Here is a 17,511-nt window from a genome sequence, read left to right as displayed (position 1 = left end):
ATGCATTAACTAGTTTAAAATTATAAACACAAAAAGCAATGGTTCACATAACAGCACTTGAGGAGGATGCCGGCTTACCTTCCCTGTCTTGGACAGTTTGAGTGGAAAGAGGCAAAAGAAGAGGAACTTCGCCCAGTTGAGAAGAGCTGCCAAGCACCAGTTCAAACGGGCCATCCTGGTCCGTACCTCGTACCCTGAACGTCCTTCTACGATATCCCAAAACACGCGATTCAATTACAGTCCTTTCACAAGGATAAAAGGAGCCAGCCTACAAATCCAAAGTCAAACTACCAGTCCGTCTTCATTCACTTGCTCGGTTGTCTCTCAACGGGGCGTCCCTGAGAGCAGCGCTCGACTCAGGTTGGCTGTATCCTTGATGTGAGCGTGTACGAAGGGTTGCTGCTGCCTCTCACTCAGTGGATGCTGCAGAAGCAGCGGAGAGGAGGGGGAATGGAGCAGAGGGGGTTGGGAAGGGGTGCATGGCGTTCATCACCAACAGAAACACAAGGGATCGTTGCTGGAGATCAAAATTACCACTCGGCCAACACTAAATGCAAATTAAAACACTGGCGAGTAAATACCAGATGACTGGCAACTTTCTGGTAATCTCCAATCACAAAATGGCCCTCGCTGATAGTAAATCCGAACTAAAATTCAAATCCAAACTAAAACTGCCTATTAAAGAAAATGCATCTTCCAACAACTTTTTCCATTTACTTTACTAAAGGACACAATGAATCCAATGGAGGAATAGAATAGAATAGAATAGAATAGAATAGAATAAGACTGAAACTGCATATTAAAGGGGTCATCGAATGCAAAATTCACTTTACATGTTGTTTGAACATAAATGTGTGTTAGAAGTTTGTGTACACATCCACCCTATAATGATAAAATCCACCCAGTGTTTTTTTTTTTTTAATCCCCATTTTAAAATCCTCTCTCTCAAATCAGGCTGTTCTGAGATTCCTGTCAGAATGAGGTAGTTCTGCACAGGCCGCTCCCATGATAGTTGATTGACAAGACCGTCTTACCTTAGACCCGCCCCCTGAGTGAGCTGAGAGCTGTCCGCTATTGTGTCGACTCCGGTGCAGGGGAAGACAAGATGTCTCAGATTAAGCGAATGAGGTGTTTTGTTGTTGGATGGAATAATGAATATAGTAGTCGTCATTTACTCCTGACATCTGAACCACTGAAAACGCAGAGGATTACCGTTACTTTCGTTTTTGAAGGGAATGCGCAGATCCCCAATCTGCCTAAATGCGTCTATGTTTGCATGAATCATTCGTGATCCAGCTTCATCTACAGAAGAAGTGAGTATAAGGGTTTTTTATGAATCTTTGCAAATCGCCTTTCCTAATAACGTGCTAGTTAGCAAGATCTGCGGCTGAAGTTTACAGTCTGCTCATCACTCCACGGAAGAGAGGGGTGGGGTCAGCAGAGTTCATTAGCATTTAAAGCGACATGGACTAAACCAGCTTGCTGAAAACAGAGCTGATTTTGACAGGGTAAAAAGTTTTTACACTACCATTGAGAAATTTTAAACAAAGTATGTTATAGACTTTTCATTAAGACCCTAAAGAATCATATCAACTTGTGGAAAATGGGCATCCAATGACCCCTTTAAAGAAAATCTATCATATAACAACTTCTCCCATTGCATTTACTAAAGAACACAGTGAACTTATATTATAGAATAGAATAGAATAGAATAGAATAGAATAGAATAGAATAGAATAGAATATAAATTGTCACAGCTTGTGCTTAATAGTCATGAAGATGTCCTAAGTTGCAAATCAAATCTTAAAGTTCTTAAAAATGGGCTTAATTTTCTTTAAGCAAAATATAAATATAAACAATATAAATATAAATAAATAAAAATAATAAATTAATTAAGTATTAAATTAAAATAAATATAAATATATTGTTAATATTACAACCAGCCCTGGTGGACACATCATTTTGATTTAAAATACCATAACATCACATCCACTGGTACAATGGAGAATGACGTAAAAATGAGCACATGAAATGGAGTACAGCACCCCAGGGAGATCCTGTTAGGACAGGAAGGAGAAACATAATTAAGATTGACTAGCTCTAACAAATTGTAAAATGAGCTTGCTCTTGACCCTGTGGGACATATCTGCTGGTCTGAGTAAACGTTCTCATTAGGAATATTAAGAATAACGGATTTCACAAATCACAACAGACTCGCATCTGATGGATACATTATGCTTGTCGAGAAAGTGATATGAACCAACAGAGCAGTGGATGAAATATATATAATAGCCAGGAGTAAACAAAGAAAATTTATATAGAATCTTAAATCTAAATGTCAACACAACAGTTTAAAAGACAAGGATTTTATAGCAGATGAAGAATAGAGGAGAAACAGCTGATACCACAATGCCTCAGTTACCACATGACAAATACGACCAATGACAAAAAACACATCAGCATTCAAAGCTGAGATTTTAATTTTAGGCATAACAGCAAACCAAGAAGTCAGAATTGCAAGTTAACCCTCTAAAGTCTGAGGTGGTTTTGGGGCCCTGGAGAAGTTTCTGAGTATGTATCTCATAATTATTTCCTTCATTCATGCCGAGAGCTCGCACAAAAACAAGAGGCGGGATTTATCGCACGAAACAATCACATCCAATCATAACCGATCATATCCAATTATAGCGCGATGTGAGGCACTGCCTGCTCTCACGTGACTTTACCCCACTCATCTCAATGAGCCTCCAGAAAAGTCACCGCACGCTTTGGGGTCTCTGAAGAAAGTCTATGGACCGAAGGGAGGCAAGCCTCCGCTGTAACTTTACCTGCAGGTGTCGCTGTTGGACAGTGTTACTTTATAAAAACGAGTGACTTTTAAACTTTTAATGTCATAATTAGTCATATTTGCGATGTTTTATTTTTGTAAAATCGATTATTTTCTCATCCAATTTTGAGGAGAGGAGACACTGCCTCCCTTACCTCCTCGGAGGAATGCCCCGGATGTGTGTATATGATATATACACACACATACACATTATGAGGTGCCAAACAGGAAATAATTGTATAAAGATCTGAATATATAGTTATAAGCCTGAATATATAAATGTGAATTGTGAATATATAGTTATAAGTCTGAATATATTATGTCTGAATATATAAATGTAAATCAGAATATATAGTTATAAAGCTGAATATATAGTAGTAAATCTGAATATATAGTTATAAATCTATAAATACATATTTAATACATAAATACATATCTTTTTTTTATTTTATCAGTCCCAGTCTTTAGCTCAGCAACTTCACACAACTATAAAAATCCCAAATCGGTCACACGTGAGGTTCAGCTAGGATGCCGCTGTAGTCCACTGTATCAATTTCCTCTCAGTTAAACGCAGCATGCATCTATCACATTACAAAGCTGGAAGTGGATACGGCATGTGCCTACGATCAAACACCTTTAATCTTCTGCATGAGTGCCTGTTTTATCGAGACAGACGAGAAAATAGGCTTCATATGACATTCAGTTTATAGAATCTCTTTTTTGGAAACACTAGGAAAAATAGACAAAGGGGGGAGGACAGTTTTTGGATAGGATGCTGAGTGGACTGTGACTAATTCAGTGGTGGTTTCGGACCAGACTGGCTGCGGGAGATATAGAGAGTCTGGTTCGGAGCCAGACCACAGCAGCCAATATCATCTTCATAATGCTGTATGCATAATGTACACAATGGGGTGATGCTGTTGATTTAGGATGTCACACAACAGAATGAGGGCCCTTTCCTGGAAATACAAATCAAAGCACACCAAGGCCACGAAAAACACTGCTGACATGCTCAGAAATAGTTGCACACACAGAACTTTTATACTGAAAGCCAAATTTTTTTATTTTATATTGAGTTACCAAATCAGCATATTAGAATGATTTCTGAAGTATCATGTGACACTGAAGACTGGAGTAACGATGCTGAAAATTCAGCTTTGCATCACAGGAATAAATTACTGTTTAAAATACTTTAAAATACAAAACTTTCATCAAATAAATGCAACATTTAAAAATCTTCCATACTGCATACTTTGAGATACTTTAATGTGTAATATATAACAATATATTCTACATAAAGTTACTGAAAGTAAGATAAGTATTCAATGGCTTATACAGCTTCTTTAATTTGTCTTATGTTCAACTTGCTAACCCTAACCCAGCCTGACCAGCTGATAAGTACACCAAAACCTAAAAACTGGCAAAACAGTTGAGCCTAGGCCTGGCTGGGAGATCAGCTAACCTGGTTTTATTTGTATTTTTCAGCAGGTTTCCAGCATTGTGTCCTGATCCCTATAACCTCCTAAAAATGTGCACCATCTCAACATCTCTGCTGCCCACTGCAGATGTCCATATTAAATTAGTTCCTCACAAAAAGTAGCTTAACAATTGTCCATCAGCGGGGTCTCTGGACAGATATCCATCAGCTGCCAAGCCTTCGCTCAGCGTCTGCATGTACTAGCCATAAAATCAGAGGATGTGGCTCTGCTGGCTTTATGAGAGGGAAATGAGATGTGAGGGGAAAAAAATGAAATCAGGAAAATCTGCGAACGTGTGGATACATAACCTCGGTCTGGGTGGGTCTCTGCTGTGTCCTGTTTTCCAGGGAACATTCATCCAAAACTGGAAAAATTGCAATTTTGACAGCTGTGTTATGTTCCATTACAGGCAGACAAATGATACGCCTCCATCTCCACTGATAAGTGCGTTTGCCTTCAGGTCATCAAATTCACGCTGAGCCGGAGTGATCCGCGCTTTCTGCAGAAGAGCTCTGAGAGTTTCGGACATGAAAAGGCAGGAGACAGCTGGGTGGGGATCGGAGAAGCTTCCTGTTTGATATGAGAAAAAGCCTAGAAGGGTGTTTGTTCCTTGAAATCAGGGCTTTTCTGGGAAATCAGGAGAGACACAGAGCTTGGTCTGTATTGTTTCATGGTCATTGTTTAGTAGAGTAAAAGGGAAAGAGGGCCTGAAGTGAACAGTCAATGTACCTGATGCTAATCACAAACACACATCAATCAATCCACTTCATAATGAAATCCTAATCTCATGACGAAAATCCAAGGGAAATCTCAAAAAAAAAAAAAAAAAAAAATTGTTTCAATAATTAAGACTTTCTGCATTGTGACATTCTCATTACCACAGCGTATTCAGATAATTTACCTTGTTTTGTTTTAATGCTCTTTCTATATAATGCTATATATATTTATATATAAAAAAAATAAAAAGCCATTTAATTTAATTACAACTATGAATTAAAAGGCAGTACAAAAAACACCAAATTAAAAAAACAAAACATTTTTTGATGATGTAATCAGATTTTAGGTTTGAAGCAGGAAAAATGCTATATTATTTAATCAATGTGTTATATTAAATATTGCTATAATATTTATTCATACATACATATGAATAATATAGCAATTTTGAATATATTTATAAAAAGATGTCAAATATTTCAGATTAAAGGGAGGAAAAATTGCTGTTATATTTGTATTGTTTCTCTCTTTCAACTTTCCACTTGTTTGCAGTACAGATGAACAATTCAAGTATAACCATCTAATCACTTACACTGCATATAAACTACTCTAACAGCGACCAAAAAAACTGCACCAGCAGATGAAATATTACAGTCCCATGCTGCAGTGCAGGAAGATATACGCATCTCCACAGTTACTGATACTGAACACAATAATATCATTATCAATGCAATTTAGCCGAATTGTTGGTTTAATTGAAATCGACCAACAAAGACATGAGGTAAAGAAAGTGAACGGCCTTTAATTTCCATCCGTTAAGCTTGCTCAGCACGCTGTGGAAAAAAACGGTGAGAGTGCCTGTGCTTAATCAAATTAGATTTTGCATGTGTGTGCGCGCACCCTAGAGCTGATTTTCTTTTTTTTTTTAGATACAGCACCACAAACCATGGTTATACTCAGTCCCATATAGGCAATTCACTCTCAATTCAAAATGAATAACTCCTTCCAGGATAACTTCCACAGACTCATTTTCTGTGCACACAGCAAAATGAGAGATTCATTTTTGCATTTTAACTCCCTCTCATTACTCACAATGTCAGTACAGGAATGTTGAAGTCTGGCAAACCACCATGACATCATATGATGTGCTAAGAGACTGATTTGAAACACCCTATACAGGTGCTGGTCATATAATTAGAATATCATCAAAAAGTTGATTTATTTCACCTATTCCATTCAAAAAGTGAAACTTGTATATTATATTCATTCATTACACACAGACTGATATATTTCAAATGTTTATTTCTTTTAATTTTGATGATTATAACTGACAACTAAGGAAAATCCCAAATTCAGTATCTCAGAAAATTTGAATATTGTGAAAAGGTTCAATATTGAAGACACCTGGTGCCACACTCTAATCAGCTAATTAACTCAAAACACCTGCAAAAGCCTTTAAATGGTCTCTCAGTCTAGTTTTGTAGGCTACACAATCATGGGGAAGACTGCTGACTTAGTTGTCCAAAAGACGACCATTGACACGTTGCACAAGGAGGGAAAGACACAAAAGGTCATTGCAAAAGAGGCTGGCTGTTCACAGAGCTCTGTGTCCAAGCACATTAATAGAGAGGCGAAGGGAAGGAAAAGATGTGGTAGAAAAAAAGTGTACAAGCAATAGGTATAACCGCACCCTGGAGAGGATTGTGAAACAAAACCCATTCAAAAATGTGGGGGAGATTCACAAAGAGTGGACTGCAGCTGGAGTCAGTGCCACTACGCACAGACGTATGCAAAATATGGGTTTCAGCTGTCGCATTCCTTGTGTCAAGCCACTCTTGAACAACAGAGTGTTAGAAGCGTCTCGCCTGGGCTAAAGACAAAAAGGACTGGACTGCTGCTGAGTGGTCCAAAGTTATGTTCTCTGATGAAAGTAAATTTTGCATTTCCTTTGGAAATCAGGGTCCCAGAGTCTGGAGGAAGAGAGGAGAGGCACACAATCCACGTTGCTTGAGGTCCAGTGTAAAGTTTCCACAGTCAGTGATGGTTTGGGCTGCCATGTCATCTGCTGGTGGTGGTTCACTGTGTTTTCTGAGGTCCAAGGTCAACGCAGCCATATACCAGGAGGTTTTAGAGCACTTCATGCTTCCTGCTGCTGACCAACTTTATGGAGATGCAGATTTCATTTTCCAACAGGACTTGGCACCTGCACACAGTGCCAAAGCAACCAGTATCTGGTTTAAGGACCATGGTATCCCTGTTCTTAATTGGCCAGCAAACTCGTCTGACCTTAACCCCATAGAAAATCTATGAGGTATTGTGAAGAGGAAGATGCGATATGCCAGACCCAACAATGCAGATGAGCTGAAGGCCACTATCAGAGCAACCTGGGCTCTCATAACACCTGAGCAGTGCCACAGACTGATCTACTCCATGCCACACCGCATTGCTGCAGTAATTCAGGCAAAAGGAGCCCCAACTAAGTATTGAGTGCTGTACATGCTCATACTTTTCATTTTCATACTTTTCAGTTGGCCAAGATTTCTAAAAATCCTTTCTTTGTATTGGTCTTAAGTAATATTCTAATTTTCTGAGATACTGAATTTGGGATTTTCCTTAGTTGTCAGTTATAATCATCAAAATTAAAAGAAATAAACATTTGAAATATATCAGTCTGTGTGTAATGAATGAATATAATATACAAGTTTCACTTTTTGAATGGAAGTAGTGAAATAAATCAACTTTTTGATGATATTCTAATTATATGACCAGCACCTGTATATGCAGCTTCTACTGTTCCATATATTCAGCTCAGTTTACTGTATATTACACTGAGAATAATATTAAACCCAAGCAATATCACTAACTGCACATTAAAACAACTCTGTTTTTACACATTACAAATAGATGCAAACCTCAACATCACATCAGTGACTCTTTCACCTCCTCCTATTGATCCTGAAGCCATTCAGAGGATTAAACAGTCTACAAATGAAGACACATGGCTAGCGTCTGACTAATTAATAGAAATTTCTCATTCATAGACTCCAGATTTAATCTAAGAAGAGCTGTTGTGAAATCTTGCATCAATGAATAAAATACAAGACATTAAGCACAGGGACATATGCATGAGAATGTGAATATTATACTATTAATATTTTTATTTTACTTGTTTTAGTAAGTAAACCGTTGATTTCTCGATATTTTTATAGATTAGATAAAAAGCAACATATCAATTATTTTTTATGCACTTTCAATCTACATTATTCAGTTGTTTGACTGAAATGTTTCCTCTGTTTGAAATAAAAATTGTTATTTCAAAGCCATTTCAATAGTGTTGCTACTGTTAACTATTTTTTTATTTAAAAGTTAATTGAAATAAAGCTGAAATAAAATATACATATTACAAAAGAAGTAAAATGAAAAACTTCTGCTTGCAACGTACTAAAATAAAAAAAATATTAAGTTTAAAGTACTACATTTACTGAAGCTGAAATTAAAAAAGCTAAATGGAAAAATTTAAAGAAAAACAAAAAATAAAATTACTAAAACTTAATTTAAAAAAACAATAAAAATTTGCTAATTTGAAATTAATAAATAATATAATAGTATATAAATAAAGCAAATAAATCAATACTGAGATAAATGCTGAATATTATCAACAGATTGGAAAATATTGTTATATGCGTACTGTTATATAATATGCATAATACAATTTATGAGATTATTATATCACTCATTTTACACAACATTTATTCAAAATTCACAAAAAAAAAAAAACTCCATTCTTCTGAAACACATAATGACTATTCTGCTAATCAGCCTAAAGGGCCTGGTTATCATAAGCCGATGCCGATTATCCCAAAATGGCTTACTATGAGGCAAAACATCATTTTATCACTGCTGAACACTCTCAGACTGAGGCAGAGGGAGAAAAGAAAATAGGAGGAGGGGGAGCAGGATTATCCAAAGTATCCTGGGCCGCACCAGCCCCACAATGAAGCTTTAATTGGACTCCTTTTGTCTCGAAATTGAACATTTCTGTGTGGGCCTTTAAGAACCTGCACAAAGGAGGGGAAAGGGAGGGAAAGAAAAGGCAAAAGGAGGAAAACGAGGAAGAACATCCTCTTGAAAACTCTTCGCTCAGGATATTTGGTAGCAGTGTCTTATCAAAGCTCTGAGATGACTCATGGGGTCTCTTCCTCCACCTGAACACTGCTTATTTAAACCCGCTATTGAATGGAAGCTAATCAGAGAGAGTGTGGGAACTCAAGCATATACAGCCTAACAGAGACTCTTCCTCACTTAGGAACCTTCAGCTATGCCAGGCAGCGTTTTTGCATTATTAAGAGTAAATGAAATCAAACCGGTGCAGAATGATTCCCAAAAGAACTATTTTCTTAATGGATCAGTTAAAAAGACTCAAATTTGTCTTAAAAAGACATCTAGTGCACTTACTAACTGATGTTTATGACAACATGTAAATAAAGACACCGTATAAAATACAATTAAATCCTAATAAATATAGTATGACATTAAAATAAAATAAAAATCTGCAAAACAAACAAACTAATTAATTAATAAATTATAAAATACTATTATAATAATAAAGCATGTAATTATGACCTAGATAGATAGACATCCTGGTCTTTATTTCTAATGGAGGGTGTTTATAATCATCTCCTGAGGATGTCCACACAGTGACAATGCTTGAACAAGAGGGGCATAACGGGGTCACGACAACTCGACCCCCAGACTGCCATGTAATCATCTACGCGTTTAATGAAGGTTGTGCTTGCACATCCTCTCCATTAAGAAAAAGAGAAAGAAGCAATGAAAAGCCATAAAGGGTCTCAGGCAGTAAGCTGCTCTCATCCTTCATTTAAACACAGTCCATTGTTAAGAGAGGTCTGGCTGTTCCTCGTGGGAATCTGTGAGGTGTCTGAAGATGCTAATCATTCCTTGTACAACATTGCGTTTAGGTGCAAACAGGCCAAACTTTTAGCAATCGGGCACAATGATGTAACTGACTGATATGTTAAGCTATATTTTACATCACAGACATAATAAAATAAATCAGTAAAAGACTTTGGCTATTAGCTGCACTTATGTTGCAAAATATATCATTACCATAATGGTTATCAGCCGATATTAATGTTTTTATTTATTCATACAGGTCAGTAATGGTTATTTAGTTGGGCACACTTATTTCTGCCTATTTTTACATAGCGATCATTTTTGCTGCCATCTAGCACTCGTCAAATTAATTTTTAATAATTGCAACTTTTTCTCAAAATTACTACTTTTTTCCTAGCAATTCTGAGAAGAAAAGTCAGAATTGTGGGATAAAAAGAACAAAACTCAAAACTGTATGATTTTTTTTCCCCTCTCTTTCAGTGAGTTTATATCTTGCAATTCTGAGATTATATCTCACAATTCAGAAATGCAAGAAAAAAAAAGTCTGAATTGTAAAATAAAATGTGCAACTTTCTAACTTTGTTTTCCCCATTGCGGAAATAGGCTTCTATACATAATACAGTCAAATCTAATTTTTAACAAATCACAAAATTAATATCCATCTTTTATACTTTCAATTATCATGTTGTGATGCCTAAATTCATCTTTTTATATTTTCAGTGCTTTATATTTTTGATTTTTTTTTAAACAAAACAATAAATCATTTTATCTCGATCAGTTTTTATATACATGCATCCAATTCAGTACATAATCACATGTATGGGAAAAAAAAAATAAATAAATAGTATTCAATACACAAATATTATGATGACATCACAGCTATAAATATCGACTTTGAATGATGCTCAGTGATCAAAGTAAAAAGTTATTTTTTCGAAATTGTAAATAAACTAAAGAAGAGACTATTTCAGATGTTCTAATTCTATTTAAATAAATTTTTTGTAACATACTAATTGTAATTTGTTGCTACAAAATTTTGCACTGTAAATGAATCTTACATCAGTATTTAAATTTCTTCAAAAGTATCACATACAACAAAAGACAAAAATAGATACAGAGTCAAATTAGAATGAGCTCTAAGCAGAATGTTTGAAGATCATTAATACAGTGAAACACATTTGCTGCACTGCTGTGAGATGTGCGTTTGTTCTCAAGTGCATTCTGGTTCCACTGTATTCATAACTGCTGTGTCTCTCCACACTGATGAATGGCCGAGGGGCAAGTACGCCTGCCAGGGGAGCATTTTATGTAAGAGATAGCTAATCCCATTACTCTCCTAGCTGGAACATAGCAGCGTGCTGCACTGCCAGAGGCTGAGAGTTTTGGCCCGTGACTGCAGTATTACAGCGAGAGAGGGAGGGAAGAGCCCGTCCCACCGTAACCTCCACGGATGACTTTGAATCACTCACGCAAATATCATCAATGTTATTCTGTGAGAAGGAATACTGTGTCTATGTGTGCATTCAAGAGAAAGATAGTCAAGTATATAAAGATCTACTGCCTGAAGTTAAAGATAATACTCATAATAATACTCTACTGTATGAATGAATCAAATAACCAGAGTCTGAAACAAATAAGGATATCTAAGATCTTATCTTAGTAATTTATATTCATGTTGGTAATAGAAAAAAAAAAAAAAAAAAAAAACTTTTCAGCAAAAATCTGATTTAATGAAAATGGTTTAATCACAAATAATATTGTCCTTACACCTTTAAAAAAAATACACAATTTTTAAAGTGAAATTTTGAATCATGAATAACTGTTTTGGGGGGATTTTGAAATTACAAAACTATGACTAACCTTGCCATGTCATCATGTCATGATATGATATATAGGATATATGATGAGAGATATATGATGTATGATATGAACAAAAATATATAGCATATATTTTAAAATACATTTATTTAATGGGATCAGTAATTTGTCACTTTTAAATTACATCATATCGACTAAAAACTTTGTTTTCGGCCCTCCTAACCATTTTTTAACCTTTTAATAAAACTTTTTCAGTCTCTTGTCAGTTACACCACCAAGACATTTTAACATGTTCATCATTCAGCATTTTTTGCATAATTTAACACATTCAACCACAAAGAAGAGAATTGCGTCACTGACCCAAAAATATCAAATGTCAACTCTCACTAAAGGCTGGAAACTGAAGCCGTACCATCTCTCGTCTATGAGCAATTTGAAAGGTCACTGTTTTGGCCAGTTGCTCAGCAATACCGTCCAGTGACTGTGTAAAAGAGGCTGTTATTTTGATCCACAGTCTGTGTCCATAAACACCTCACTAAGAGGCAGAACCTCCAGCGGGACCCAACCTGGAGACATGCCTCACTTGTACAGACACGCTTCACTTGTGGGCTCCTATAGTGTGAAGTGCACATAAAGACCATCCTGAGGGTTAAATAGACTCTCTGAATGACCTGCAGGCACTGTGACCAGGAATTCGAGACATTCACAACACAAAGCCATCAAAACACTTGTGCCAAAGCTGTGCACAGCACCGTCAAAGCCCTCCGGCTTTTCGTGGATCTGTCATCTGACTCTTTGTTATGGTCTGTGCTTCTAACCTTTGCTGGTGAACTCTTGTACATCGGCAGCTTATTTCCTCGGACCAACATGACTAGCGACAACTGATGTTAAATGGACAAAGCAGACAATGCGGGGAAGAGTGCTAATGACAGAACTGCCATTTTAAGTTCCTTCCCCCTAATGTAATAGGATTTCGTCTGTCCTTCAAACTGAGCAGCAATTACAATGTATAGAAATGGAAAAATAACAATTTTAGGCCTAACCTACAAATTATCCACCAAAATACAGTAATAATCAAATACTACTGTATAACTGAGAATTTAGCACTTAGTAATGCAAGCCTCTACAAAGCTCATTCATCTTCATTATGTTTGATTTTTAAAGTCAACTGTATGACAATGGAATTATTTGACTCTTAAAGGTATAGTTCACCCAAAAAAAAAAAGTTGCTGAAAATTTACTCAGCCTCAGGCCATCCAAGATGTAGATGAGTTTGTTTTTATCATCAAAACAGATTTTCTTTCATCAGAGTAATTTATAAGTACATCACTTGCTCACCAATGGATCCTCTGCAGTGAATGGGTGCCGTCAATATAAGAGTAAAAACATCACAATAATCCACAAGTAATGTAAATAATACAAAAACTGTGTTTGTAATGAACAAATCCATCTTTAAGATGTTGTTGTTTTTTACTTCAAATATCACTTCCAGCTAAAATAGGAGCTAAAATAATCCATAATATTGCTTTCTCCAGTGAAAAAGTCATCTCGTCTGAATCAGGAGAGAAATATGGCCAAATCAGTAAAAACAGTCCATACTAGTTCCAAACAAATATGTGGGTGTATTTTGATGAAAGAGGACAACAGAGGATGAACTGTTTCACTGCAGGAAGCATTATTACAGATTATGAACTCAATATATTGACCAGAAGCGACGATTTAAAGTTAAAACACCTTAATGACGGATTTATTTCTTACAAACATCCAGCTTTTCGCTTCACAAGACATTAATTGATGGACTGGAGTGGTGTGGATCACTTGTGGATGATTGTGATGTTTTTATCAGCTGTTTGGACTCTCATTCTGATGGCACCCATTCAATGAAGAGGATCCATTTGGTAGAGATTGAAGAGATTTTCTCCAAAAACTCATCTACAACTTGGCCTGATGGTGAACAAATTTTCATTTTTGGGTGAACTATTCCTTTAAAATAATAATAAAATTGTTCAAGCAACTTTTTTACACGTGAACTAAAATACCATTTAAAAGTATTTTACGAATATTAGCCTATCAATAACATTATGTTATAGTGAAATTTCCAAGTACGCAGGCACTTACTGTACGCTCCACACTAGATGCTAAAAACAAAAATGAAAGCAAACTGTAGTTTACAAGGAATCCAAAACTCATTATTTTATCCTAGAGACAGCATAAATTAAACTGAGTTGCATTGAACAATCCTTGTCCCACTCTGAAGCAGCCAGAATTCAATTTTGAGTAACTTGGCGACCTTGAGCTTGCAAAGTCTGACGTTCATCCGCAAACAAAAGTATTTAGACATCACAGGAAAACTGTGAAAGGCACATCACCTCCGGCAAAAAAAGATGTAAACAAAGATTCCAGACTGCTGCAATCTGTGAGAAGCGCTGGATTGGTCGGTTTAGTAAACAGGAACATCGTCACTGGTTTGTATTTCACAGAAGCCCTTGTAACACACAACACAAGTCTGGACTTGGAGTGTGTCGGTTACACTTTATATCTTGTTTTTATTTACTCAGATTCAGAGACCGAAAAGATAAGAGCTGAAAAACACAGCCTGAGGGGCTGTGATTGAAATACTGTATGTGCTGTGTATTATCGCAGTCATAATGTCATAGTGAAAGAACATACATATATAAAACCAAAATACAACTAAATTTCTTTCTAATTAGCCATAATAAACCCATTCTCTACTATTCTACTATACATCTACTATTTATCAACTATAGTACTATAGAGGGGTCTAGTAAAAATACATTATTTTCTATACTCATTGAATCACCACATGGATTTTAAATACCTCTGATTCAGATTAATATGCTAATGAACATTTTGTAAATCAACCTTGTAAAACCGCCTTCATTCACTCACAAATCAATATTACCATCTTGCAAGTTTTATTGTACATAATAACAAATCTCTTTAAAATGTATCCTCTAGAACTTTATAAACTTTCCATGATTTTATTCATATTAATGACTAGACAAGTATATATAAGCCCTATATAACCCTGTGAGAAAACTACTAATTTAATACAGAAATTTTCATTAAAAATTCTAAAAAAATATCTTTATAAAATGTACACAACCATTCAAAAGTTTGGGGTTGGTAAGACTTTCAAATAATTTTAACAAGTAAAAACAAAAAGCTGCATTTATTTGATCAAAAGTACACTGAAAACAGGAATATTGTGAAATATTGTTAGAAACATCTCAATCTACACAAAAAGTTTTACGTGATCATTTTTAGATACGTGACCTAGAAACATAAAATATGGTACGGAATATAAAATATTTCTTGTCTTCATTTTTTCAAGCCCCAAAATTTTATTTCCAGGTTTTTATTTCAAGTAAATTTTTTCCACATTCGGACATCATTTTTCACTAGTCTTACATCTGCGATGCTCCATGCAGAAAGTTAGATAGGTCAACAAGCAACTCACCGTCCAGAGGGACATCACACGGCCTTCTGTGACAATTATCCCGTCAGTCTAAGAAGAACCTCAACAAGTCCAACGTCACTTTTATCATACAGAAGAACTGAATTCATGCATTTACAGTCACGGTCCTGCATATACGTGTATCCCAGCTCTCCTCAGCAGCGCACACTGAGAACAAGAGCCTGGATGTCTGGCCTTTGTTCTGACATATTTCCTGAGCTGCATTGTTAGCCATGGAAAGGAAACACATGCAACTCGCACACACTTTTTATGCGAGATTCTCCCGGGGGGATGCGCTCGTCGGACAGCATGTGGTGTACTAGGAGCCCAACATTGTTTTTCTTTCCTTCGTGCTTTTTCAGAGGCCAAAGTTTAACCGGTGCCTCGCACAGAGCTACAGTTAAAGAGAAGACTCTTAACATTCATGTTGATCATTGACAGAAGTTTCCAAGCCGTCTGACCGGACCGCCAAACCCCCTCTGGCTCTGACATGACATTATTAGAATAGGAGGCCTTATTTACAAGTTCTTCACAACAGTAACTAATGAGTGTGTTTGACTCTAGAAGGTCAAAAGCCGAGGTGTATAAAACATAATTAGCTGCTGTCACAACATAACTCAATCAAACTGAGATACTCTCATCTCCATTTAACACATTTTACCATGTTTAAATTCATTCTGCAGATTTCCCCCCAAAATCAGTGCAGAAATCCAGTATCTGGATCTGATGCAACGAGAAGGAAAATTAAATATGACCCTGGACCACAAAACCAGTCATAAGTGTCAATTTTTCAAAATTGAGATTTCTACATCATCTGAAAGCTGAATAAATAAGCTTTTTTTCATTGATGTATGGTTTGTTAGGATCGGACAATATTTGGCCGAGATACAACAATTTGAAAATCTGGAATCTGAGCAACCTTTAAAGTTGTCTAAATTAAGTTCTTAGCAATGCATATTACTGATCAAAAATTAAGTTAAGTTTTGATATATTTACGATAGGAAATTCACTAAATATATTCATGGAACATGAACTTAACTTAATATCCTAATGATTTTTGGCATAAAATAAAAACGGATCATTTTGACCCATACAATGTATTTTTGGCTATTGCTAAAAATATACCCCAGCAACTTAAGACTGGTTTTGTGGTCCAGGATCATATATATATATATATATATATATATATATATATCCTACATCTTTCAAGACAACTCACTTAACACAGTTTCCCATGGTTACCAGGGAGGTACGTCTATAAATCTGTACCCAGGACACAAAATGGCAAAAGGCTGGCCAGTGGGAGACAGTTAAGTTTGAGCAGAGTGAGCGCAGAGCTCGGACCTGCATGCATGAGCTCCTCAAACCTCCCTGAATGCACCAGCAGAATTAGCAAGGGGTGAATGTGTCAGGGGCGAGAGACGCGAAATTTAAAGGCCAGACAGGTCACAACCCCGTAACCAGCAGCAGGGACCTCTTTAATGAATGCCCTGACCACCTCAACATCACCTCCTGTTCAGTTCAGGCCTAAATTAAAGTGAATGCATAGCGTCTAGAGGCAGAAAGACAGATAGAGGTGGGATATAGGGGACAGTTCGTTCTTTTCTATGCACCGACAGGTATTAAATAACATGTCTGTGGGCAGACTCGTCACAGGACATCTTGTGAACACGTCCTCCATTAAAGGAGTAGATTTACTGTCCCCTTGAGCGGAGACCATGTTTTAATTTGGCGAAAGCTGTGACATGCCTCGAGGAGAGAACATCAAGCACCTGCCTCAACGAGTCAAATTCACACACACAAACACACACTCATACTGCATGTCTCATTATGTTGGATTTGTCAAGCTAACATATTGTTATTGTACAAAGTTTGGATGTGATTTTTAATTGCTAAAGCTTTTAAGCAACATCCACAAAATCTGCAGTCCATCAAGTAGTTCAGATTACAGTTTGCCTGTCAAAAATCCCTCAAATGTTCCTAGCAGAAATCTGTACGAGAACAAACTCAATGTAATTATTCATTGTAAATTTTCTCCTCTGCTGCAACGGTTTCGTCTCATTCTCCAATCCACATATTCAAACCGACCGCCTTACTCCGTTCTGACAGACATATGAACCGGTGGAATTTGCAGTCAATGGCATCAAACCTGGTTTGGCACATCAGTGCACCATTTTTGAATCTGAGCTGTGCCGAGGGGGAAGATTATCAGTGAATATCAACTTTCGGTCTCTTCCTTGGACAAAGCTAACATATAGTATGTTTTTTTTTTGTTTGTTTGT

At 36.5% G+C, this 17,511-nt stretch overlaps 1 protein-coding gene across 8 annotated transcripts in view; it reads right to left on the bottom strand.

Moving 5' to 3' along the window:
* Positions 1–17,511, bottom strand: part of tns1b (tensin 1b) — a 255,077-nt gene that overhangs the window by 203,760 nt on the left and 33,806 nt on the right. Inside the window, exon 1 of one of the 8 annotated variants that reach the window (XM_058786291.1) lies at positions 15,233–15,469. The exons of 5 other annotated variants lie outside the window; for them this stretch is intronic. In XM_058786291.1, the coding sequence (XP_058642274.1) occupies positions 15,233–15,247 (15 nt within the window). In that variant the 5' untranslated portion in view covers positions 15,248–15,469. Of the gene's footprint in view, positions 1–78; positions 781–15,232; positions 15,470–17,511 lie in introns of those variants that run through there. 2 more of the 8 variants (XM_058786295.1, XM_058786286.1) reach the window with 2 other exon arrangements.

Source organism: Onychostoma macrolepis, chromosome 09 (genome assembly GCF_012432095.1).
Source record: "Onychostoma macrolepis isolate SWU-2019 chromosome 09, ASM1243209v1, whole genome shotgun sequence".
NCBI lineage: Eukaryota > Metazoa > Chordata > Actinopteri > Cypriniformes > Cyprinidae > Onychostoma > Onychostoma macrolepis.
This window is presented reverse-complemented; position numbering and strand designations above follow the sequence as displayed.